Source organism: Lagenorhynchus albirostris, chromosome 2 (genome assembly GCF_949774975.1).
Source record: "Lagenorhynchus albirostris chromosome 2, mLagAlb1.1, whole genome shotgun sequence".
NCBI lineage: Eukaryota > Metazoa > Chordata > Mammalia > Artiodactyla > Delphinidae > Lagenorhynchus > Lagenorhynchus albirostris.
In genome coordinates, this window is record NC_083096.1 from 174,304,947 (window position 1) to 174,329,024 (window position 24,078).

At 44.9% G+C, this 24,078-nt stretch overlaps 2 protein-coding genes across 12 annotated transcripts in view; both read right to left on the reverse strand.

Annotated features, from left to right (window-relative positions):
- Nucleotides 1-5,341, reverse strand: part of PLEKHM2 (pleckstrin homology and RUN domain containing M2) — a 37,365-nt gene extending 32,024 nt beyond the window's left edge. The window contains exon 1 of the mRNA XM_060141344.1: nt 5,217-5,341. Within this exon, the coding sequence (XP_059997327.1) occupies nt 5,217-5,276 (60 nt within the window). The 5' untranslated portion in view covers nt 5,277-5,341. The remainder of the gene's footprint in view (nt 1-5,216) is intronic.
- Nucleotides 5,342-13,750: 8,409 nt separating this feature from the next.
- DDI2 (DNA damage inducible 1 homolog 2) overlaps nt 13,751-24,078 on the reverse strand; it is a 42,612-nt gene continuing 32,284 nt past the window's right edge. For 2 of the 11 annotated variants that reach the window (XM_060141364.1, XM_060141363.1), the window contains 2 exons: nt 22,720-22,940; nt 14,400-14,467 (listed from right to left, as the gene is read on the reverse strand). In XM_060141364.1, the coding sequence (XP_059997347.1) occupies nt 22,749-22,940 (192 nt within the window). In that variant the 3' untranslated portion in view covers nt 14,400-14,467; nt 22,720-22,748. Of the gene's footprint in view, nt 14,309-14,399; nt 16,049-20,719; nt 22,941-24,078 lie in introns of those variants that run through there. The other 9 variants (XM_060141365.1, XM_060141362.1, XM_060141367.1 and 6 more) reach the window with 9 other exon arrangements.

Genomic DNA, 24,078 nt, shown 5'->3' on the forward strand with positions numbered 1-24,078 from the left:
TGTGTGATCTCACTTGGAAGACTGTGGGTTTTGGCCGGGTTCTACCCTTTTAGGGCCTAGGACAGTGAGGACAGAAGGAAGGTGATCAGTAAATGTTTTTGAAAGACACGCATCCAGTGGTATTTACGAGTGTCCGTATTCATTCCACAAGCCTGACATAGTGCAAAAACCCAGTGACAATAGAGATTTCGTTGACTATGGGACTGGCCATCACACCAGCTTCTTTGAAAGCGATCCCTAGCCTACCCTGGGGAGGACATTTTTGTGCACAAATACAAAGTAGCTCTGGGCCAAATCCAGCTACGTGTATGGCTTGTCTGTGGTTGCTTTTGAGCTACAAGGGCAGGACTGAATGGTTTCAACGAAGACCACATGGGCTGAAAATATTTACCATCTGGTCTTTGAAGAAAAAGTCTTGACAAACCATGAGCTTGAAGGAACAGAGAAGTGTAGTGTAAGACTTTGAAAACTGCACAAGAGAAAAATGGCAGGGTTCACACATACACTTGCAAGTGCTAATGGTAGCTGATACCTTATTCAGGCCTTGTTATGCATGAGATCTTGTACTTAGTGCTCTGAGTGTGTCATCTCCTGTAATTTCATTCTCATTACAACTATGAGTAGGTTCTGACTGCTGAGGCTAATTGAGGTACAGTGATTTGCCAGGGTCAACATGGTCAGTGACAAACCCAAAATTCAAACCCAAATCGAGGTCTGTGTACTTGTATTTGTATCCTGCATTTGTAACCTGCGTCTGTATCCACTGTGCTGGACAGCTTCGATGGAAAGCACTTTCCAGCCGTATTGAGGAGAACCCTCCACACTCCCGAGACTGCTCTGTCTCCTCTGTGTCCTCGGAAGGCCACCTGGATGTCCCCACTGCCTTGGGGATGTTAAATGCCTACTTTCTATCTTAAATGCCCACTTCTTCTCTGTCTCTGAATTCTACCAATTTGTCAAGACTCAGTTAAGCTCGCCTTCTCTGAGGCTTCTCCTTGCCTTGGTGACTTTTTAAATCCTCCCTCCAACCAATATATGAACTGTTGGAGGGCAGAGGCTGCCTTCCACTGCAGAGCCTTTGTTCAGATTGCAAGCGTATGCAACAGACACGCTCCTCAGAAACAAAACAAAACTCTCGTGAAACCCACTGCCTCCCCTCCCCTGGAGAAGATGTTATTTAGTAGAACCACATGCCAATTCAAAATGCCAACACTCTTTAACTTGGACGTCTCTCTTTAGCTATTAACAAATCGGGAACCACAAGCTTTATTGTCTGCATCTGGGATGTTTCATATTGCACTTGCCTTTTATTGTTATCATTATCATTTAACTGTGCTAACTATTAAACTCTCCACTTCTCTCTAACTCCCAGGAATCCTGCCTTCATATCAGAACACAGGTTCCCTGGATCAGCTACTGCACTGGTGTTACAGGGCATGTTCAGCATCACCAAATCTAGGTGTGAAAATAGCTGAACTCAACAACGCTGCTTAGGAACAGTGGTTGCACTTGGGGGTGTAGTTTCTGGGATGATGGCTGTGTTCGTTTCTGGCTCTAGGTGCTGGATATGTGGATGTGCTCACTTTGTGAGAACTCACTCAGCTCTACATCTAGGAGTGTAGGTATATTTTATTTTCTGTAGGTATATGCTATTTTCTGTAGGTATATTTTATTTCAATAAAAAGTTCTCAAATACCCTTTGCAAACATAGCTAACACACATGGATCTTTTTTTTTTTTTTGCAGAAATCACACCTCATTTTCTTAATGCAACGTCCTTATGAAAGGATCGGTTAGACCATTTTACTAGTGGTAGGATGGGCAAAACAGGCGAAGCAACTCTTAAGGTACCATATAACAAATTCAGGAGGGATTGGTGCTCAAGGTCAAATCCGACCCCAAGACGGCTAGCCCTCCATGCCTACTGCTGTAGCTGAACCGATTCCCATTAGAAGCAGATACTCTGACTCAGAAAACCAAATGCCCTTCATATGCCAGAATCATAAAATAGTTCTCTGAAACGCAACATACAGAGGAAGTGGGTAACAAGGCCCATTAGCAACGTCTAGGTGGGAAGGTCGTTTAGCCACCTTCAGACCTTGTGAAAGGGAGGAACTGGCTCTACCACAAACAGAAAAAGCGACCACTTATGCTACAGACAGAATGTCTGTGTCCCCCTACAGGTTCATATGTTGAAATCCTAACCCCCAAGGTGATGGTGTTGGGAGGTGGGGCCTTTGGGAGGTGATTATGTCATGAGGGTGGAGCCCTAATGAATGGGATTAATTCTCTTATAAAAGAGACCCAGGAGAGCTCCCTCCCCCCACCCCCCCATGTAAGGACACAGGGAGAAGTCAGTGGTCTGCAACCCAGCCCCAAACAGAGCCCTCACCAGAACCCGACCATGCTGGGACTCTGTTTTCAGGCTTCCAGCCTCCAGAACTGTGACAGATAAATGTACGTTGCTTATAAGCCACCCAGTCTATCGTGGTCTGTTACAGCAGCCCCAACAGACTAAGACAGCTTACTAAGACTGGGTTAAGCACCAGGCTAAACACTGTACATACAGACTCTCATCAAATCTTCACAACAGCACTAATTTCATCCTTGCTTTACAGACGAGAAAACTGAGGCACGGAGAGGGTAAGGAACCTATCCAAGGTTACAGGGTTATTCATTGGCAGGGCAGGGATTCTATCCAGGCCACCAGACTCCAGAACCCATGTTCTTACCCACGATGCTAGTCACGCCTCTTGTCGTGATTCACCCGCGGATGGGTTTCCAGCTTCTAGTGTGCGACATACCTTCTGATTCACCCTCGCTTGTCCAAACGCATCCAATGATAAGCGTCTTGTCAAGCACACCCAACTCCTTCATAAATGGCAGGCTGGTTCACAGAGTGGCTCTCTGCCCTCAGAAGATTCGTGCTTACACACATGTCCACCCCCTTTCTACCAGGACTTTCCGCATTTATTTATAAGTTGGAAATCTAAAGATAAAACACGAGGCCTACATGAAGCCATAACCAGCCCAGATTAGATTAGAAAGGTCAGCAGTCTTCCTTTGTCTTCCATTACCAAAGATGGATTGCTTTTTTATTTATGTATTTATTTTAAAAATTTATTTATTTATCTATTTTTTTTGGCTGCGTTCGGTCTTCGTTGCTGTGCATGGGCTTTCTCTAGCTGCGGCGAGCAGTGGCTACTCTTCGTTGCGGTGCGCGGGCTTCTCGTTGCAGTGGCTTCTCTTGTTGAGGAGCACAGGCTCTAGGCGTGTGGGCTTCAGTAGTTGTGGCATGCGGGCTCAGTAGTTGTGGCTCATAGCCTCTAGATCTCAGCCTCAGTAGTTGTGGTGCACGGGCTTAGTTGCCCCGTGGCATGTGGGATCTTCCCGGACCAGGGCTCGAACCCATGTCCCCTGCATTGGCAGGCAGATTCTTAACCACTGCACCACCAGGGAAGTCCCTGGATTGCTTTTAAACAAACCATTTGCTCATCCTACACTCCTTGAGTAAGCAAAAATAATACCCCATTGCATTAGCAAAGCTCAGGAAAACTAAATAAAACTTTCATTGGATGTTTGCAATGTTGCTTTTAGTTGTACTTTTAGAGGAACCTTTTAGTAAGAGCACATTTTGAATCGACTTTTCTTTGTATGCTACACTGATCTTTATGAAAGGTAAAATTGCTTGCCTATGTTGCTTTTGAGGAATTTAAGTGGGGGGAGAACACGGTTATTAATTAATTAATTAATTAATTAATTTTTGGCTGTGTTGGGTCTTCGTTTTTGTGCGAGGGCTTTCTCTAGTTGCGGGAAGCGGGGGGCCACTCTTCATCGCGGTGCACGGGCCTCTCACTATCGCGGCCTCTCTTGTTGCTGAGCACAGGCTGCAGACGCGCAGGCTCACTAGTTGTGGCTCATGGGTCTAGTTGCTCCGCAGCATGTGGGATCTTCCCAGACCAGGGCTCAAACCAAAACATGGTTATTTAAATACAAGGTTTGATTTGGGACTTCCCTGGTGGTCCAGTGGGTAGAATTCCACACTTCCAATGCAGGGGGGCTCGGGTTCGATCCCTGGTTGGGTACTAGATCCCGCATGCACGCTGCAACTAAGGAGTCCACATGCTGCAAGGAAGATCCTGCGTGCCGCAACTGGGACCCGGCGCAGCCAAAATAAATAAATAAATATTAAAAAAAAACAAATTTAAGGGTTGATTTAATGAATTCTCTTCATTTTGGTCTGTTGAAGTAATTAAACCAATCTGATGAGCCTCCTCCTACCCATCAAGTCATCCCTGCCTCCACCACCATCCACAGTTTCTGCGACTATCAGGTGAACTAGGAATTCAAATTAGGAAAACATTCCAACAATATTCCTCAAATGATTATCAATTCTGGTTTGGTTTTAAGTGAATATGAATTCTACCTTTTGTCCCTTATCTGGGACCCTTCCTCAGATAAGCTGACTCCTTCACACATCTAGTTACATGCCCTTAATAGGTCATAGTTTTTCTCTACCTGGAACTGGGACATGATCTCTACTGCAAGGAGCCCCATACACCGTAGTGTCACCATGTTCCACAGGTCACTGTCCAAAATGCAAGGTGCTTTAGGTTCTCAGTCAAAGCTCTGAAATAAGCCTCTTCAAAACTGCCATCCTTGGGCAAGATTTTTCAAGGAACTTCCCAAGACCAGAGGCAGTATCACCCAGAACTGGGAAGACTGGAAGCTGCTTATCACGGGCCTTCACCCAGACTGCCACTCCCGAGAGGCAAACACAGGGGAGATCGAGGATGCAGCGACGCCGCCCAGGGATGCTCTGCAGGTGGGGCCCTCCCAGAGCTTTTCTGCTGCTACCCCCAGAGTGGAGGGTCCTGGCGGGTGGCGGCCCCTCTAAGTGACTCAGGGCCCCCAGGCCTGGCTTGTAGAAGCTCCCAGGATGCTGACCTCAACTTTGTTTTTTAAAAATAGCTCGGAGGCAGCGGCGCTCACGTGAGCCGCCGGGCTTCCCCTCCAAAATCCCGGGGCTCCCGGCGGCTCCTCGTCCTCGGGGTCGCGGAGGGTGAGGGCGGTGTCCCGAGCCCCGGTGACAGGAGGGACCCCGGCCCGCGCGAACGACCAGGGGGAAGAAGGGGGCGCTGGATGGGGTCGGGGGCCCGGGCAGGGCGGGCCGGGTTGACCTCGGGGCCCGGGCCGGGGAGGGAAGGCCGCGCTCACCTTCTTCACCGACAGCGAGATGTTCTCCAGGATTCGGTCCTTCACCTCCCGCGGCTCCATGGCGCCGCCGCCGCCGCCGCCGCCGCCCCGCCGCCGCCGCTTCCCGCGCCGGGGCCCCGGGGCCGCCAGCAACCGCTGCCGCCGGCCGTACGGGGGCTCCGTCGTGCCGGCCGCGGGGCCCGGCGCCCACCGCCCGGCCCTCGCCTCGCCCGGCCCCTCGCTCCGCCGCGGCCCGGCGGCTCCGGAGCGCGGCCGGCGGGGTAGGAGGCCACGGGCTGTGCGCGGCGGCGGCTGCAGGAACTGATGTCAGGCGGGGCGGCGCCAAGGCCGGCGGTCGGGCTGGGACGCCGGCGCCGCGCCCGCGCCCGCGCCCGTAGAGCCGGGACACCGGAGACGCCGTCGGCCCTCAGACCCAGGTCCCCCGGCCTTTCTTAGAGACCCTGGAGGCCCTCCTCCGCTCCACTCGAGGCCCCCGGAGGCCCCGTCGGACCCCAGGGATCAGGACACCTCGCCTCCCGGAGACCCCCACGGCCCAGACTCCATCGGTAGCGTCCCCTTCCTTAGCCCCGAGGTTCCCGAGAGCCCTCAATGCTCAGACTCCGGCTCTCAGGCCCCTTGGCTTCTGGCAGCGCAGAGACTCCCTCCCGGAGCTGCCCACAGACCCCGGCCGACTGGTCCCCACCGGCCAGCCTGGCCCTCACCAGCCCAGAGGACCCGGTCACTCCACTCCTCGGTTCCCCACCCTCACCTCCCGGTCCCAAACTTTCAGGCCACTCCGGGTCCTCGGTACCCCTCCCCACCTCCAAAACACACCCTCTTCGCCTCACCTTCATCTTCGGTCCTGATGCCCCTGCCAATTCTCACCCCGATCCCACTTCTAAAGCTGGTCCACATATCCTGAGGGCCCCCCACTGCCTCAGCCCTGAAACCCACCGTAACAATTCCCCTTCTCCCCGCACAGCACTCTTCCCAAATTTCACCATGTTTTGCAGCCACTTATACTTAAGGTTCTCAGTCTCCTACCTGGCTCACTTACTCATTTGGTTCCCAAATAAGTATATTCCTGATACATCCATTAGTCCCTCCTTTCTATTCCTTTTTTTTTTTGTCAATATATATCATTGTATTTATTTTTTTACGCTTTTTAAAAGTTGAGATATAGTCATACAACATATTAGTTTCAGATGCGTGACATGATTCAATATATGTATATATTGTAAAATGATCGTCATCCTTTTTATGCTTAAGATACCCCAATTCTGGGCTTCCCTGGTGGTGTAGTGGTTAAGAATCCACCTGCCAATGCAAGGGACACGGGTTTGAGCCCTGGCCAGGGAAGATCCCACATGCCGCAGAGCAACTAAGCCCGTGCACCACAACTACTGAGCCCACGTGCCACAACTACTGAAGCCCATGTGCCTAGAGCCCGTGCTCAGCAACAAGAAAAAACACTGCAGTGAGAAGCCCACGCACTGCAACTACTGAAGCCCACGTGCCTAGAGCCTGTGGTCCGCAATGAAGAGGTGCCCCCGCTCTTCGCAACTAGAGAAAGCCCATGCACAGCAACAAAGACCCAATGCAGCCATAAATAAATAAGTAAATAAATAAAATTTATTAAAAACCAAGATACCCCAATTCTCAGCTATAGCTCCCCAGTTTCTCCTCTCCTCTGCTCAGGCTACACCTCCCTCAGCCTCCAAAACCCACTCACCCCAGCACTGATCTGAAACACCGATTGTACACCTTATCCTAGATGGACTCCACCCTATACACACCAGAAAGATATCTCCCCATCCCTCAGTTCCCCAGGAAAGACCCAAGATGGTAGTAGATATTTTTTGTTTTTATGTGACTGGATAAGGGGACAAAAGTATGTGTCAGGAAAAGGAAGGAGAAACAGATTGCTGCATTCTATTACCACCCAGGATCAGGATCAAGGGCAAGAGTTTTTAGTACCAACGACGATGATAACGATGTGTTGAGTATTGACTATGTGCCATGAACTGAACTAAGTGCTTTCCATACATTTGTCTCATGTATCCTCAAATAACAATTCTTGGGACTTCCCTGCTGGTCCATTGGTTAAGACTCCATGCTCCCAATGCAGGGGCCCTGGGTTCAATCCCTGGTCAGGGCACTAGATCCCACATGCTGCAACTAAGAGCCCACATGCCATAACTAAAGAGCTGGCTCAGTCAAATAAATAAATAGATAAATAAATATTTAAAAAAAAACTCAAATAACAATTCTTGTACCCATGGATAAACTGAGGGGTGAGGGTAATTTGCCTAAAATCATACAGCAAATTGTGGAGCCCAGAAACAATTTGTACCCTTTTCTGAGCCAAGGATCCCTTTACATTTCTTCGTACTATTCTAAGAGGTAGCCCTACAGGGACTTGGTCTAACTCTTTAGGGAAAGAAGTAAAATCCCTAAACCCAGGGTATTTTCTTTTTCTTTTTTTTTAAATCAATTAATTAATTATTTATTTGGTTGCATCAGGTCTTAGTTGTGGCAGGCGGGCTCCTTTGTTGCGGAATGCATGTGGGATCTAGTTCCCTAACGAGGGATTGAACCCGGGCCCCCTGCACTGGGAGTGCAGAGTCTTATTCACTTTGCCACCAGGGAGGTCCCCAGGGTATTTTCTTAATAATACTGAGTTCAGGGGACTTCCCTAGTGGTCCAGTGGGTAAGACTCCATGCTCCCAATGCAGGGGGCCCGGGTTCAATCCCTGGTCAGGGAACTAGATCCCACACGCATGCCACAACTAAGAGTCCACATGCCGCAACTAAGAGTCCGCATGCCGCGACTAAGAAGCCTGCATGCCACGACTAAGAAGCCCACATGCCACAAATAAGACCCGGCGCAGCCAAAATAAATAATTAAAAAAATAATAATATTACTGAGTTCAGGAAAATAGGAGATAACAGCCTCTGTGGAGCCAGGCAGAGGGCAGAAGGACAGGTGGGGATTGAGGCTGCAGTCACTGGACAGGTAGAGAAAAGGCTGAAGGCAAAGGACACGTTACTTTGAATTCGGAAAGAAATAGCCTGGTGTCCAAAGGTGTTTGTGGCAAGCAGGAGGAAAGCCAGCTTGAATGACCGGTTGGTCTAACAGCTTTGATGCACTCCCTTCCCACTCCACCCAGACAGGGTGCCTACAGGCCCCAACTTATCTGATGCAACTCCAGCTTCTGAGAATCCATTCAACCCAAAGTGGAACAAACTAGCTTCGCGGTTCCTCCCTGCTGTTAATAGCAAGCCATCTTCTGGGCAGCATCTTCTGCTGGTCACCACCTTCCTATAAATGGCTTGAGCACAAGACAGCTTCAACAGGTGTTATTATCACTTGTGATTAACAGGTGTGATGCAAGATGGTGGCATTTCTGCCATGTTGTTTCTATCTTCACGCATTGGGGGATGGTCAGATTCAACTTTTTACAACATTCAGGAGGAACTTATGGTCTCACTACCTAGCAAATTCCTAAGGTTTGCATAGGTATGTGAGTGGGTGGGAGAAGTGAGGTATATTTTAGTCTCACAAGACTTCTTGCAGGGAAAGGGAGGGGGCCCAGTGTGTGTTTTCATGTGCAGATAATTGCCCCAGGCCCAGAGCTCAAATATGGAATCCATCCCCGCCTATCAAAAATAAGAAAAGGACGGGACTTCCCTGGTGGTGCAGTGGTTAAGAATCCGCCTGCCAATGCAGGGGACACGGGTTCGAGCCCTGGTCCGGGAAGATCTCACATGCCGTGGAGCAATGAAGCCCGTGCGCCGCAACTACTGAGCCTGCACTCTAGAGCCCGCGAGCCACAACTACTGAGCCTGCACTCTAGAGCCCGTGCGCCGCAACTACTGAGCCTGCACTCTAGAGCCCGCGAGCCACAACTACTCAGCCTGCGTGAGCCTGTGCTCTGAAACAAGAGAAGCCACCGCAGTGAGAAGCCCGAGCACCGCAATGAAGAGTAGCCCCCACTCACCGCAACTAGAGAAAGCCTGCGTGCAGCACCAAAGAACCAACACAGACAAAAATTAAATAAATAAATAAATAAACAAGAAAAAGAAAGAGAAAAAAACAGAGTGCCCATCAGTCTGGGTATTGCGAGTCATTAAGTTCAAAATTGAAACCTATTCATTTATTGCACAAGACTTTGCTGATCATGTGGAAAGTGCATGAGACTCTGAGGCATCAAGAGCCTGGACTGAGTCACTCTAGGGCCTCGGACAAATCTGTCTTAGTTTCCAAACCAGTGACACAGGAAAAATGATCTTTCTTTTTTTAAAAAAATATTGTCCACACCTAAGTCTCCTACGGCTGAACACCGTCAGATGAAGGAAGAAGTAGTGAAGGCAGGTGAGGTCGTAAAACTACCACAGACCTGGCCCACCAGGTCGCCTCTACTCTTCTTTCCAAAGGTGTGTACTGCCACAGAGAGGAAGAAAATAAGAACAAATTCCGGCAACTTCCTCTTAAAAGATAACTGGAGGACATCCCTGGTGGCGCGGTGGTTAAGAATCCACCTGCCAATGCAGGGGACACAGGTTCGATCCGTGGTCCGGGAAGATCCCACATGCCGCGGAGCAACTAAGGCCATGCACCCTAACTACTGAGCTTGTGCTCTAGAGCCCGCGAGCCACAACTACTGAACCCTAGTGCTGCCACTACTGAAGTCCACGTGCCTAGAGCCTGCAACAGACAAACAACCACAATGGGAAGCCCGTGCACCGCAATGAAGACTAGCCCCCACTAGCCACAACTAGAAAAAGCCCACGCGCAGCAACAAAGACCCAATGCAGCCAAAAAAAAAAAAAAGAAAAAGATAATTGGAAGTGGAGGATGGTTTAAGAGACTAATTCCTCCCCTCTCCCCAACTCAAGGCAAATATATTTATAGTTCCAGAGGAGGGAGTAAATATTTCCTTGGCCGTCAGCCTTGTGAAGCTGCTCTCCATCTGAGAAGGGGAGGGAGGAGGGGCTGACTGTACAAAACAGCAATGGTCCGGGTTCCCACACCTTAACTCCGGCACCTGCAAGTGCCTACAATCTGTAACTCCAGGACTGTGGAAACCCAAACAAGGCAGCTTTAATCTAGGGGATTTTATTTTAAAATGTTGAACATCTGGGAACTCCCTGGTGGGCCAGTGGTTAGGACTCAGTGCTTTCACTGCCATGGGCCTGGCTTTTATCCCTGGTCGGGGAACAAAGATCCCTCAAGACATGAGGCACGGCCAAAAAAAAAAAAAAAATGTTGAACATCCAGTTCCTTCCTCCTTATTGTCCAGCCAGCAAGATGGGTTGGTGAAAATTGGGATATCATTCAACCTCCCTGCTTCAAAGGTTCCAACAGCTTCCTGTCAGAGCCTTTGGAATGACAGCAAGCTCTTCTCTGGCCTCCGAGGCCAGAGCTGATCTGGTTCAGCCTCTCCGCCTGACTCATCCCCTGATCTGTCCGCTGGCGTGCGCCAGCTCCCACCAACCTCCTGTCTCTCAAACGAGCTTGTGTGTTCACATCTGAGGGCCTCTGCTGGGAGAGCTCTTCCCCAGGGCGGCAGAAGCCTCTGGCCGTTCACCAAAATCTGCTCGCTCCACAGTGGCAGCACTGTAGCCAGGCAGTGCTAGGCTGTATTTCCCAGCCTTCTTTGCAGCAGGCCTGGCTACCTTATCACGTTCTCGCCAATGGCATGTGAACAGACATAAAGTGATGCACTTTCAGGCTGGACTGTTAAGCCAGTGGAACACCTGTCTTGGACTATATAGCATAGGCAAGATAAAAACTCTGTAATAAATTATTGAAATTTTTGGCCTCTTTGTTCCCTCAGCCTAGCCTAACACAGTGCACCCCAAATCCTTACCTGGCAGGAGCCTAGCCAGCCAGGTCTCAGTTTAAATGTTAGCTTTTCAGAAGACCTTTCTCCTTCATTACTCCATATTTAAGTAGCCTCTAATCCCTTATAGCACACCGACCTACTAAATTTTCATTGTAGAATGTACTACTATCTGCATTTTCTTGTCTGTTGTCAGTCTTCAAAGAGACTGCTAGAACATAAGCTTCATGGGAATATGCACCTTTGCTTAGGTCATGCAATGCTGCATTCACAGCACCAACTCAGTGTCTGGCACATGATACTCAATGTTTATTGAGTAGTATCTTGATTAATTTTTTTCTTATAAATTTATTTATTTATTGGTTGTGTTGGGTCTTTGTTGCTGCGGCGGGCTTTCTCTAGTTGTGGCGAGTGGGGGCTACTTTGCGGTGCGTGGGCTTCTCATCGCGATGGCTTCTCTTACTGCGGAGTACGGGCTCTAGGCGCGCGGGCTTCAGTAGTTGCGGTGTGTGGGCTCAGTAGTTGTGGCTCACAGGCTCCAGAGCACAGGCTTAGTAGTTGTGGCACACGGGCTTAGTTGCTCCACCGCATGTAGGATCTTCCTGGACCAGGGCTCGAACCCGTGTCCCCTGCATTGGCAGGCGGATTCTTAACCACTGTGCCACCAGGGAAGTCCCTGATTTAATTTTTAATTCAATAGGGATGCAGAAAAATTTTTTAGCTGGCCTTAGAAGTAAAAGCACAGAAAGAGAACTAGAGCCAAATATAAGGCTGCTTCTCTTTACATCTGATTTGGGCCTTTTCTATTCTAGGAAGACAATGGATGAGGAATTACGGCCCAAGTCTGTATAACCGTTAGCAGAGAGGTGCTGTTTGCCAATGTCCAGATTAGTCTTAGATGTGGGTCTGATAAAAAGTACTAGCTCACATGGAAGCCTGCAAACTTACTAACCTCAGAATGTCATCCACCTTTTAAAAATTTTTTATTAAAAAAAAAATATTTTTTGGCCGCACCACACAGCTTGCGGGATCTTAATTCTCCGACCAGCGACTGAACCCAGGCCCACGGCAGTAGTGCCAAGTCTTAACCACTGGACAGCCAGGGAATTCTTTGTCATCTGTCTTTTAAAATCCACGTTAAACTCAAGGTCAACAGTCATCCTGGGCTAGAATCCCTAAACCTGAAAACTGACCTCAGTGACCTGGCTGGGTTTCAGGCAGTTTGTCACTCTACTTATGGGCCTTTGAGATGATAAACTGTGGAAGCATGATGCTGTTTACAGATTTATTACTTCAATACATATCTGAGGGCCTACTGTGCACAAGGCAAAGTTCTAAGCACTGGGAGATAGCAGTGAAAAGGAGACATAAATCCCTGCTCTCATGGAGCTCACATCTTAATGGGGGAGAAAGATAATAATATGAGACAGAACTGAAATGGCAGAGTATGGTAGGTAGTGTAGGTGTTAAGCAGAAAAATGAAGGGAAGTGACAAGATAAAGTAGACAGAGAAGGCCTTACTGAGGTGGTATTTGAGTAAAGACCTAAAGGAAGTGAAAGAAAAACCCATGAAGCTGTTCGGGGGGAAAAGAACATTCCAGACCAAGGAAAGAGCAAATACAAAGGCCCTGAAGAGAAAGAGCATGGCGAACTCGAGGAATATGGAGTTCAGGGTGGCTGAGCGAGTGAGGGGGAGGCAGGCAGGTGAAGGCAGAGAGGTACACAGGGGCCTTGGAGGCATTATAAGGGCTTTGGCTTTCACCCTGAGTGAGATGGGGGCCCATTGAGGGGTTTTAAGGAGAGGTGTGATCGGATTTAACAGAATCATGCTGGCTGTTGTGCTTAGAACATCATGTAGACAAGGGCAGGAGACTTAATGCGATAACCCAGGTAAGAGGTGATGGTGCCTTGACCACGGTTCTAGAAAGGATCAGATTTCGAATATATTTTGAAGTGGAGCCAGCAGGATTTAGGATGGGTTGACGTAGTTGTGAAAGAAAGGAGTCAACATTTGAGTGAACAACTGGAAGGGTGAAGTTGCCATTTACTTCTCAGGGAAAGACACAGAGGAACAGGTTGGGGCAGGGAAGTATTTCTGGCTCAGGGAACTTCAACTTCAGGTATCTGCAGTCGAACAGGGAAAATGTTGGCTTTTAGTAACTGTCTAGGAGGAACCAAGCCACCCTAGCCCTAATTTTTTTTAAGGACAAAAATCCATAGATAAGGACTGGTATAGTTAGTTGGTTAATCCCATTAGAACACTAATAGTTCTGAACAGGGAAGCAGTATCTGGTGACAGTTTAGCGCTTTTATGTAACATGGCAATATGTTCTGCTTAATTCACGTTCTGAAATTTAGAACTATGTTCTTTTTTGAAGTCTTTTTTCCCATTTCTCTGTATTTCTATTTTTAAATGTATATCCTACCCTTTTCTTAAATTTTCCTCCTCCAAGCTGTAGATACATAGATTGCTGCCATAAATCCCCCAAAGCATTTATTTCCCTGATACTTTTTAAACCTTTTTTTTTTTCTTTAAATAAAGATGCAGTGAATTCCCCTTTCTCTGTGCCAAGGACCTGGAATTCTTTCCACCGATAACTAATGTCTCACAATTTCCTACCACTCTATCAAGTACTAGAAATCTCATTTCAAGTGAACTGATTATCAAAAGATTGAGATCTGAACAATGGCAAAATAATTAGTACTTCTTACCTCCAACTAGAAGTAGGCTTTGCTCTCAGCATTCTTTTTATTAAGGCAAGGAAAGATAACAGAACACGGGGGGATTTGTTCAAACTACTCCCTGTATATACAAGCTGAGCCATGTACACTGGAAATCCTTTCAAATAAAGGCCCCACAGCACAAACTCATGCACAAAGCAGTAACTCCACACTAGTTAACATCCCAGGGTGTTTCCAACTTACTCACAAACCCCTATGACCACCCCAAAAGCCCCCCATTTTATAGACAGGGAAACTGAGGTACAGAAAGTTTAGGCAAGTTACCCAAAGTCACACAGCTAGCAAGTGGCAAAGCTGGAATTCAAACCCGAGCAGCCGAGCTCTAGAGACTAGTCTGAACCACAATACCCTGTCACCAGTGTTGTTCCTATTGCTGTGCATCCACTGCTTGTGCAGTCACCAAGTGCAGACATTTCACATCAGCAGATGGCCACGGCCTCCTGCAGTGTTTATCTGGAGGTGACTAATGGCTTGGAGATGCCCACTTCTTCTGGCGTTTAGGTTCATGCCCACAAGTCACAGTGCCTGGGTATAAGTTATTTAAAGGGCAGGGAGACAGAGACAAGGACAAAAGTAACCAACCATCTCAATTTAAAAGAAACTGATCAAACAAGAGTTTATGATAAAAACTTTATTGTCTTAAATATCAAATGTTTTACACATCACTTTTTCTTCAGAAAGTTCCTATTAAAAAAAAAGAAAAAGAAAATAGTGTTTTGATTACTTAGGGCTGACTTACATTTCAGTATCTGACAAAAACTCAAACCCAAATTCATCTAGTTCACTCAGCTGCAGACAGGTCCTATGTCTAGCCCCTAAACCAATGGCACAATGCAACCAACTGTGGGATTCCTGAGTTTGGTTCCCTTAAGTTCTCAGAGTTTTCCCAACTCTCAAAACCAAAGCATTATGGGAGTAAAAGAGCTACTGATTGGCAAGCCTATTTTGCCAATCAGCCTAGTTGCTCTTGTAAGATGCAGTAGCCTCAAAGCTTAAAGAAAAATCAGGAAAGCAATAAAAGTACGACTGCCAAGAACAAAGGGGAAAAGAGGGATTTTTTCTATTTGCTAAAATTTGCCAAATATGGCTACAAAACTGGTAAACAAACCTTACTTGAGTGCAAAGCCCATTAGCCCAACTTGCCATGGAAATAAAATTTTGAATAAAAATGGGCAAGTCAATGTTCATTGTAAGCGCATAGTAAAAAAAAGCAAATACATTGATCTGAGTATATCACCAGAACTATTTCAAAAGGATGATCAGGAGAATAGAGAATGGAAATATTATCATTCAGAGGGAAAGGTCTCAGATGGGAAGCATAAACTCAAAGCTGTGGGGCCTTCAGGGAAAGAAAAGGAAGTCTGGTGGGCATCGGGTAATCTCAGACCAAAGGAATCTAGACACAAACTGATGTGACTGCCTCTGATAGGAAATTACAGAGGTCTACCTTTCTTTAAGTCACTGATGCATCATTCAGAGTTGTACGTAAAACAAACTCATGGTAAACAAAATAATTTATTATTAGTCATGCATCTTCCCAGGAAAAAAATATACCAGCATGCCCCTTCCCCAAGTCAGCTAATGAAAACCTTCCTATGGTACGTATTCAAAGAAATATAATTCTGTAAAAATTATTCTAATTTTGTATTCCACACCCCCACCCCAAGTCTTCTGTAGTTTGCTTAACTTTTCTTAGGTAAAAGAAATATCCTCTAACTTCTATGCCCTTGCACCATTTTCTCTGTAGCTTTCATTCCCTAAGATTGTGCTCTGAATCTTATCTGCTATATCCTCTCACCTTTCACAGCCCCCAGAGGGTCTAGATTACCAATCACCGATACATAACAGATAAACCTGTGAGAGTTTTCTAACTGTAAACCTCAGAAGTCACTAGCAGTTAAGGTCCAGAAATTCTACCTGTATCCTTCAGGATTACTACATACACGGTGATGTTTTCAATAATGGGTTAAAGAATGTCCTTTTGATGGAGCTGTCCTGTAGAAGCATTAGGTAGAGCCTTGAATCTTCTTGTAAATAAATTTTGCCCACCATCCAGTCCCCGAACCACTGCTTGCTACATTTTCTGCTCTTGACTCCTATTTTCACATCTTGCACTCAGCTGCTTTAAAACAGCAAATCCCCCAGAATCCTCTGCTAAGTCCTGTTGGCCCAGATGGTTAGTATTCCAGAGCAGCCGTGCTCAGAGGGGGAGTGGGAAGGATGCCGCAGCACACTCCGTATTTCTATCCTGCATGGAAGGAGGTCCTGATGGAAGGAAAAGTTGACTGTCACTGGTGCATATTAGGTCATCTTCCATTTACTTGCACTTGCACTTCTATCCTGCCTAATTCCCCCTCCACCAACAGTATACGTTAATTTCTGAATCCTTGATCTCTTCAAGTGTTTCTACCAAATGTTAGAACATTTTTTGTTGGTTTCTCCGATTCCACTTTTTAAAAAATATTTTTTTTAGAGCAGTTTTAGGTTCACAGCATCTAATTCCATTTTGAGCCTGATTTTCCCAGTTTTCTCTGAATTTGAACCAAATCATCCTAATATGACTTTTAAAATAAATGATGCTAATAGGCAAAAATAGATGTTGCACTTGAAGCTAAAATTTGTTTCATGTCTCTTTACTAGACTGAAGGCTTCACAAGAGCAGCTTCCAGTCTGTTTTAGTCACTCCTGTATCCCCAGTGCTCCCCAGTACCTGGCACACAGGCACTTAATATTTGAATGAATAATGAACTCTTATTCAAAGATTCAAACTGCATAGCCTTCAAGAGAGTAAACATTCCCTGTAATATAAGATTTTCTTGAACTTCTGCTCTGCCTTCACCACAATACTGACAGTGCCACAAAGAACATAATAAACGCTTAGAAACCATTTTTGGGGGTATACCTGATACAAAAAAGCCGTGTCATAATCCTTCTACCTGGGCAAATCTAACGATTTGGTGCAGAATAATTCTCAACCAACAATAAAGGTGAGCCTTAGGACCACTCCACGCGTGCCTATCTCCAGGAGAGCCATTTTCAGACTTCCCTGCTGCCCCCCTCCTTCCACTTTTATTCCCCACCCAAATTTGATGCCTCTGCTATTTGGAGAAACTAAGGCACAAGAGAAAATCAAGCATATCAAAGGTTCCTCAAAGGTAAAATCAAAGGTTCTTTGATTTACTCCATGAACTCCTAGTAACATCTACCGAGGGACCACAAAGGTAGAGAATTTGAGCCATGATTTTACATTTCTGGTTCTCAAGGACATGCTTTGAATTTTTACTTTTTTGTTAACAGGAATTGGCATTTTTAAATCTTTCAAAAAGAAAGCTATTTTTATCTTACAGAACTAAGTTAACATTCATCTTCTCGGAAGGGAACTCTTGAGAACTCTGTCTCTTTCTAGTTCAGCCGTGGACTACACTAAGTCACCAAATTCAAAGGAGATATTTGGCTTTTTGGTATCTGTGCTAGAGAACGCATAATCCAGTTAGCTTCTCTTGTGATATGTCACCACTGATAACTAGTTTGAAATATGCAGCAGTTCAATTATCCTGCTTATACTCTCTGCAGGTGGCAAAGAGATAGGAAAAGGAAATCAGAATGTACTGCAACTCTTCTGGCCAGTTACTTGCAAGGCTGTTTTTTATATACATAAAAACCATCATAACTGAAGACTACATCTGTAGATATAAAAATTGTTTGCTTTTTAATCTATGTAAAATTAACTGTAGGGTATCTGTCTATCACACATGTATATATACACATGAACTGATGGTTAAACCAACGAAATTTTTATGGCTTTTACTAGGGATAGTAAGCTGTGCTAAGGGAAAAACAGGCAGATTCCACCTTAGCTGGTTATCACAGAATCAGTGACACAAAGTCTCATATATCTTTCCACGTAACTCTCTTACTGGAGAAATGCTCTGGGAAAAAATACAAGGTGTGTGTCTCCCTTCAGTATATATGGAGACAAGGAGCTCTGGAAAGTTCTGTAGGCTGCAAGGCAGGACAGTTTTCATACACACTCACCATCTATGTAGTTCCCTTTGCAACTGGTAATCTTTATATGTTAATAGCTAAAGCCCAAACTGTGGGATGAAGGCTACTGGCTGATGTCTGGATGCCTAAAGAGGTACGAGTGGAAATAATTCTTACCAGCTGCAACGGCAAAATCTATAGCCTAGGTATAGCTATCTGGTTACCAAGCACATTCTTATACACAGGAACCAACTAAAGGGAAACTGCAGAAGTCATATAGGTAAATCTTCTCCTCTCTCTGGTGAATAAACAGATACCACCCTTGGAGGTACGTGCTGACCACAAGGCTGTCCATTACCGGTTATGGCAAAGGAGCTATCCAGTAAAGCAGCCCATTACTGGTTATGGCTGGCCATTATCAGTTCTGTTGGCAACCAGATGAGTTCACAATGATTTTATCCTATCCTTGGAGAAGTTAATCTCTAATTTCTGCACTTTGAATAAAAATTGAAAATGAAGGTTCACTAGTGTCATGTTCCTGAATTCCTTTTGTGTTTTACAACTGCTAAATTTAAAAATGATTTAAAATCTTGACAATGTCAACAACTTTACTTTCATACAAACGATGGACAGGAAGATTTAAAAAATCAAAAGCAGGGCTTCCCTGGTGGCGCAGTGGTTGAGAGTCCACCTGCCCATGCAGGGGACACAGGTTCGTGCCCCAGTCCGGGAAGATCCCACATGCCGCGGAGCGGCTGGGCCCGTGAGCCATGGCCGCTGAGCCTGCGCTCCACAACGGGAGAGGCCACAGCAGTGAGAGGCCCGCATACTGCAAAAAAAAAAAAAAAAAAAAAATCAAAAGCAATTATAAGTTGAAAGATAAATGATGAAAAAGGACAAGCATATTTGGCAAGTGGGTTAAGCTCAAAGTATTCCTAATAAGAATACATGTACAACGATAGGCCTATCCAATTTTCTCCTAGAAATAAATATACATATACATACAATAAAAGCTATCGTAATGAAACCTTTTCCAGATTGATATTCTATATCCCACCTGGGACTGACTCCCAAATCTCCACACTGTGAAAATTCAGTGGCCAAGCCTCTGAACAGTAGTCAGAGGAACTGCTAGTACAAAAAACCTCTGAGGCCCATCTTCATACAGAAGGCCTTTTTGGAGGAGTCTACTGTCATAGACTCACCCCACTTTGTAACCCTATACTCACCCCACTTTGTGACCCTAAAGATTTATAAGCTTAGAATAAATTCCCAAGCATACCCATAACGCAAATCAGGGGCCCATTGCATTGCTACTAAATTTTGCTTCAATCATAGCACCACTACTTAATTACAGTCACAGCTCTGAGAGTCGGTTGACAGAAATCCTATAAGCAGGTTCCTAGTGCATCTTACATCTTTGGTGTAGGGCAGGCAAAAGGATCTACAGCACACGATCGTCTAAAAGAACACTTTAAAGACAATCTGGCTAACCTGTTCTGAGCGCCCTTCTGAACACAGTAAACTACAACTCTTTCTGTCAACCATTCCCTAACTTCAGAGGGTCATGAGGAATCTATGCAACTTTCCATCATATCACTCAGGCTCCTAACACACATACGAACCTCACAGCTAAAAGAAAGAACATGGAATAGGGTAAAAGAAATGTCTAAGTGCCCCCAAATCAAACATTTTAAAACTCCTGAGATATGAGCCTCCATTTTGATTGTGCTCAATGACGTGAATTTTGACAGAAAGAATAAGCTTTTAAAGAGAGTAAGACTTCAGACAAAAATCACTTAAAGTTAAAAGTTCACAAATCACCCTTTTGAAGCTTCTGTTCCAAACACATTGCAAATTATAACCTGGAATAGGGAATTATCATTCTCAAAATTCTCTTCAATAAAACCAAGATTTCAGATTCCTGCTAGGTACTTAAGAGGGTTTATTTTCCACGAAAAAAAGTATCTAAAATCTACCCAGTAGAATTATTGCACAGTGGGGCCCACAGGACAGTGATTTCCAAGGGCTAGTCCTCATATAAAAAAAGGCCACAATAAATACATCTATATACTATGCCCCACTCTAACTTGACATGTGTAAACACAAATATGACGAAACCTTGCTTAAAAAAAGAAACTCCTGAGGAAAGAAAAGGATGGAAAACTCTACCAAGGCCACTTGAGTCAGAAACTCCAATTACTATTTCCACTGCCATGAAAGACACTCACCAAATACACTGACCATTCCAAGCACCAAGATAAACCAGTGACAAGGTTATTTATCACACTTGAATATTTCACTCAGATCACAGCTCAAACTGAGCTTTAGAAGAACTTCCTAGAAGAAGATGAGTTTGGAAAGGAAGTAAACTGCTGGCAACCAACCCACTAGCTGAACATAAGCTCATCATTAGTCACTAAGGGTTGAGCTGTGATCAGTGAGATGCTACCAAACCCAGTCACTAGTTAACTCCAGTGTTTAGGCCATTATTTTTCACTCACAGTTCTTGAAACATCACCATGACATTTGTAAATGGAATTACAGTTTTTTCTTTCTTTTTTTTAAATCTGGGTAGCACCATGGTTCGCGCTAATGTTAATTCCCTCACAGTATCCCACCCAAGGTATCTGGCAATCCATGCAGCAGCCTGTGATGTACAAAGCAGCCCAAGTTTTAAACCCTCCCAACTCATCCCATTAAAATGTCAAGTCCTAACCACACGAATAAAAACATACCACTCTAGGAGATATTCTTCAATTTCCTGTGACAACTGATGAATCATAATACATAAAGCACTAAGTATGATTCCAAACACCAAACCATGTAATCAAGTTTGTAAACCAAAAATTGAGTCAACAAGCCACACCTTGCCTACAGCACAGACACAGCCAAATTATGATCTGTTTTTAGCTGCATGGGTGGTGGGACTTCTCACGGCTTCTGCTTTTTAAAGCATTCACTCTCATTCTAAAATGGTATGCTATACACAAAACCACCAATTTCATTCCAGAATACATCATCTTAATGTTAATAAAAAGCTCCTGTATGCACATACTGCCAATACATTTTAAAAGGCCCAAATTTCAACAAATAGAATAGACAAATTCATCAGACAAGAGATCATAAATTACTTTGGCCGAAAAAAATCTTTAAAAAAAATCTGGCTCAACATTCTGCTTGCAGGTTTCTACATATACTGTATATGTGGTGAGTGTGTATGTGTAAATATATAGCTTTTTGTAAGGGAATGGAGTATGGTCTAGCCCACGTTTCCATGGTTATGTAGGAACTACAATGTTCTTTGCTAGCAAAACAAGAAGTGCAAGGTCTGCATTTCCACCAACTCGATGCAAAGCCCCAAGAGCTTCCTGCAAAGTAAAGCCGGCACGGAGAATCCGGTCAATGTCCGCAGCAGGAAAAATTAATGGTGCAAGAAAGGAGGGACTTGATGATGGCTGGCTGGTAGGTGGTACAAATTCTAGAAGTGGCCCTGCAGCTTCAGAACAGACATTTTCTCTAGTCTCAGGCCTGTCTGTCACTGGATTCCGTGTGCCCTGGCCCAAATCTTTAACCAATATGAAACTGGATGACAAGGACTCAGTGTGCTCAGAAGTCTGATTGAGTGCATCCTCCTCACCTGCTAAAAGTCTGGGTGAAATTTCTGCACCAAAGGTGCAATGTAGTTGATTGGACGTTTCAGCTGAGGCTACAGTGACAGAACTGCTCTCATTTACTGACTCCTTAGACTTGGGGACACCTTCCCTATCAGTTAATACGCCATCACCTGGACCCCTGAAGTTAATATTTTCTTCATCTTCTACTCCAGCGTCAGTTGAAGTGTATGTTAATTCTTCTGTCTTCACTGTTACAGATGTGGCCTGATGAAAGGAGACCTGTGAACAGTGTTTGCTCTGGGTAGCTGTAAGATGCTCATTTTGGGTCCATCTCTCAGAAAGGTCCTTAATACCTGTTTGGCCCTCAGTTACTGTCTCTGATTGACAGATAACTTCTTCCGATGTGTTTTCTGAAGCTGGTTTACTACTAATGACCAAAAGTTCATGAAGTTCCTTCAAGGCTGCCGTTACAGATGAGCAAGATTCCTCTGTGGACTCTATGGATGGCTGACAACTGCCACAGAGACTTACTAAAGAGGAGGGGCAACTCCCGTATTCTTTACTTGTTCCAGACATTTCAACATTACTTTCTGGAAGCTGTAAATCCTGAGTGGAAATGGAATTACTCAAAATTTCAGAGGAAGGGTTACATTTTGATGTTTCTACTTCCATCAAGGGATTATCTAAGGTGAGATCAGATGCACCGATGTTCTTGACACTGGTATTCTGACCACCTGCTGAATTGAGCACAGCAGCTAGGGACTGTTCAACTATATCTACTTCCATAAGTGTTTCTGAACTTGAGCAGCCAAAGCACCCTGAAGGTAGAATATTTTTCTCTGTACCCGAAAGGTCCACAGTCTGCTCTAGCCTGTCTCCTTCCATTGTAGCTTCCGAACCAATACTTCTTTGTTGATCCTGTTGCCTTTCTCCAAGAAGTTCAAGGTCCCCTGTGTTACAGAGACGTGCTCGGTCATGGGGAGCATTCTGCCGTATAACCTCATGCTGTCCAGTCCTCGGTTCTTCATGCTGCTGAAGGCCACTCGCTTGACTCAGGTCCTGATATTCTGGATGCCAACCCTTTTCATCTTTAAGCCTCTGTGGTTCTTCCATCCCAGTGACAGATAAACTAACTTCCTGTCTGGTGTGGAGATGAGATGTGAGGCCCTGGGTGCTTCTTTCAGCAGATTTCTCTAGATTACCTGCAACAATGGCTTCTTCAAGTGAATTCTGCAAAGGCATAGCTGGCCTCTGGTCTGCTGGAGCACTGTCTGCTGAAGAAGCACAATCAGAAAGATCCTGTAGAGGAAGATGTTCTTTCTTTTCACAGGTTACCTGGAATTCAGCTGAAGCCTTCAAAGCCTTCAGAGCTTTAGGTTCAATGCTGTCTGGGTCGCTGGGCTCAACAGGGCAGACTGAAGCAGAGACAGAGTGAGCAAGACGCGAAGGATTACCAATCTCAGGACTCTGTCCTGAAGGATGGGCTTGATGGTTAAATCCATCTGAAGTTGGTAATGATGACATTCCCAGTGAGGTAGTTTCTTTACCGCTTTTCTCTACATAGAACAACAGTCAAAGGAAAAAAGATTAATTAGCAGGTTACAAAGTCCACTAAATTATCAGAGAACACAAATCTAAACAGGACAGAACAAAATCAGGTCCTTAAACTGGGGTTTGTCTTATATTTATAGACTTTATACAAGAACCATTCTCATCGTGGTGGACAATTTAACATCATAGCATCAGGATAAGAGGTAGGCATGTTCTTAACAAAATATGTGTACTGTAATTCAATATTTTTATTTAAGTACCACATAAGGGCTGAGTTAGTGCTCAAGACTGAAGGACATTTACGTATCTTTATTCTCAGTGGGTTCAGAACTCTAGAATATTTTCTCCAAGTGTGTTTTCTCTATCACTTGCCCTAAAATCACCTGGGATGTTTCCTAAGCATGCAGATTCTGGATACCATCCTTGGGATAAACCCAGGAATTTGTATTTTCAGTAAGTTCCTCAGGTGATTCTTAAAAGCACAATACAATCTTGAGGATTTCAGTACTAGAATGATTCTTGTGCCAATTCTCTTTCAGAGTGTCAAATGTGAACACTGAGAAGTCTAAACCAGGTATATCTGAGACAGAGCAGGAATTATAAAGAGAAATAAGAATGTGATACTACTCAGGGACCTTCAGAAGACAGAGAAGCAAACATTCTATTTATTTCTATCCAAACATTCCAAAAACTATATGAGCTTGACTCAGAACAAAAAAAAGCGCTAAAGATCAAACAGATTAAATCCCAATTATTATCTTACCAAATAATGCAACTTTAAAAAGGATTATCAGTTACTTTATCACAGCAACAACTAAGTGAGAATATTTAAGTACTTTAAGGGCAGGGAAATGTGGGCAGGGGAGGGCAGTGGAGGGATATAGTTCATAAGTTTTCCAATAAGCAATAACAATTTAGATCCACTGCAACTTACTGACCACTCATAAAAAATGGAAGGATTAAATACCACACCTCAATGCAAACATCATGATGTCATTAAACATCAGTTCCAACTCTCCTTTTGCCACTAATCCAATTAAAAATTGACCTCTATGCAATTATTACAAGATTGTTAATTAAAAGTCAAAGGCTGGTAACAAAAAATGACATCACAATACAAACTATTAGGACAGATGCAACTCA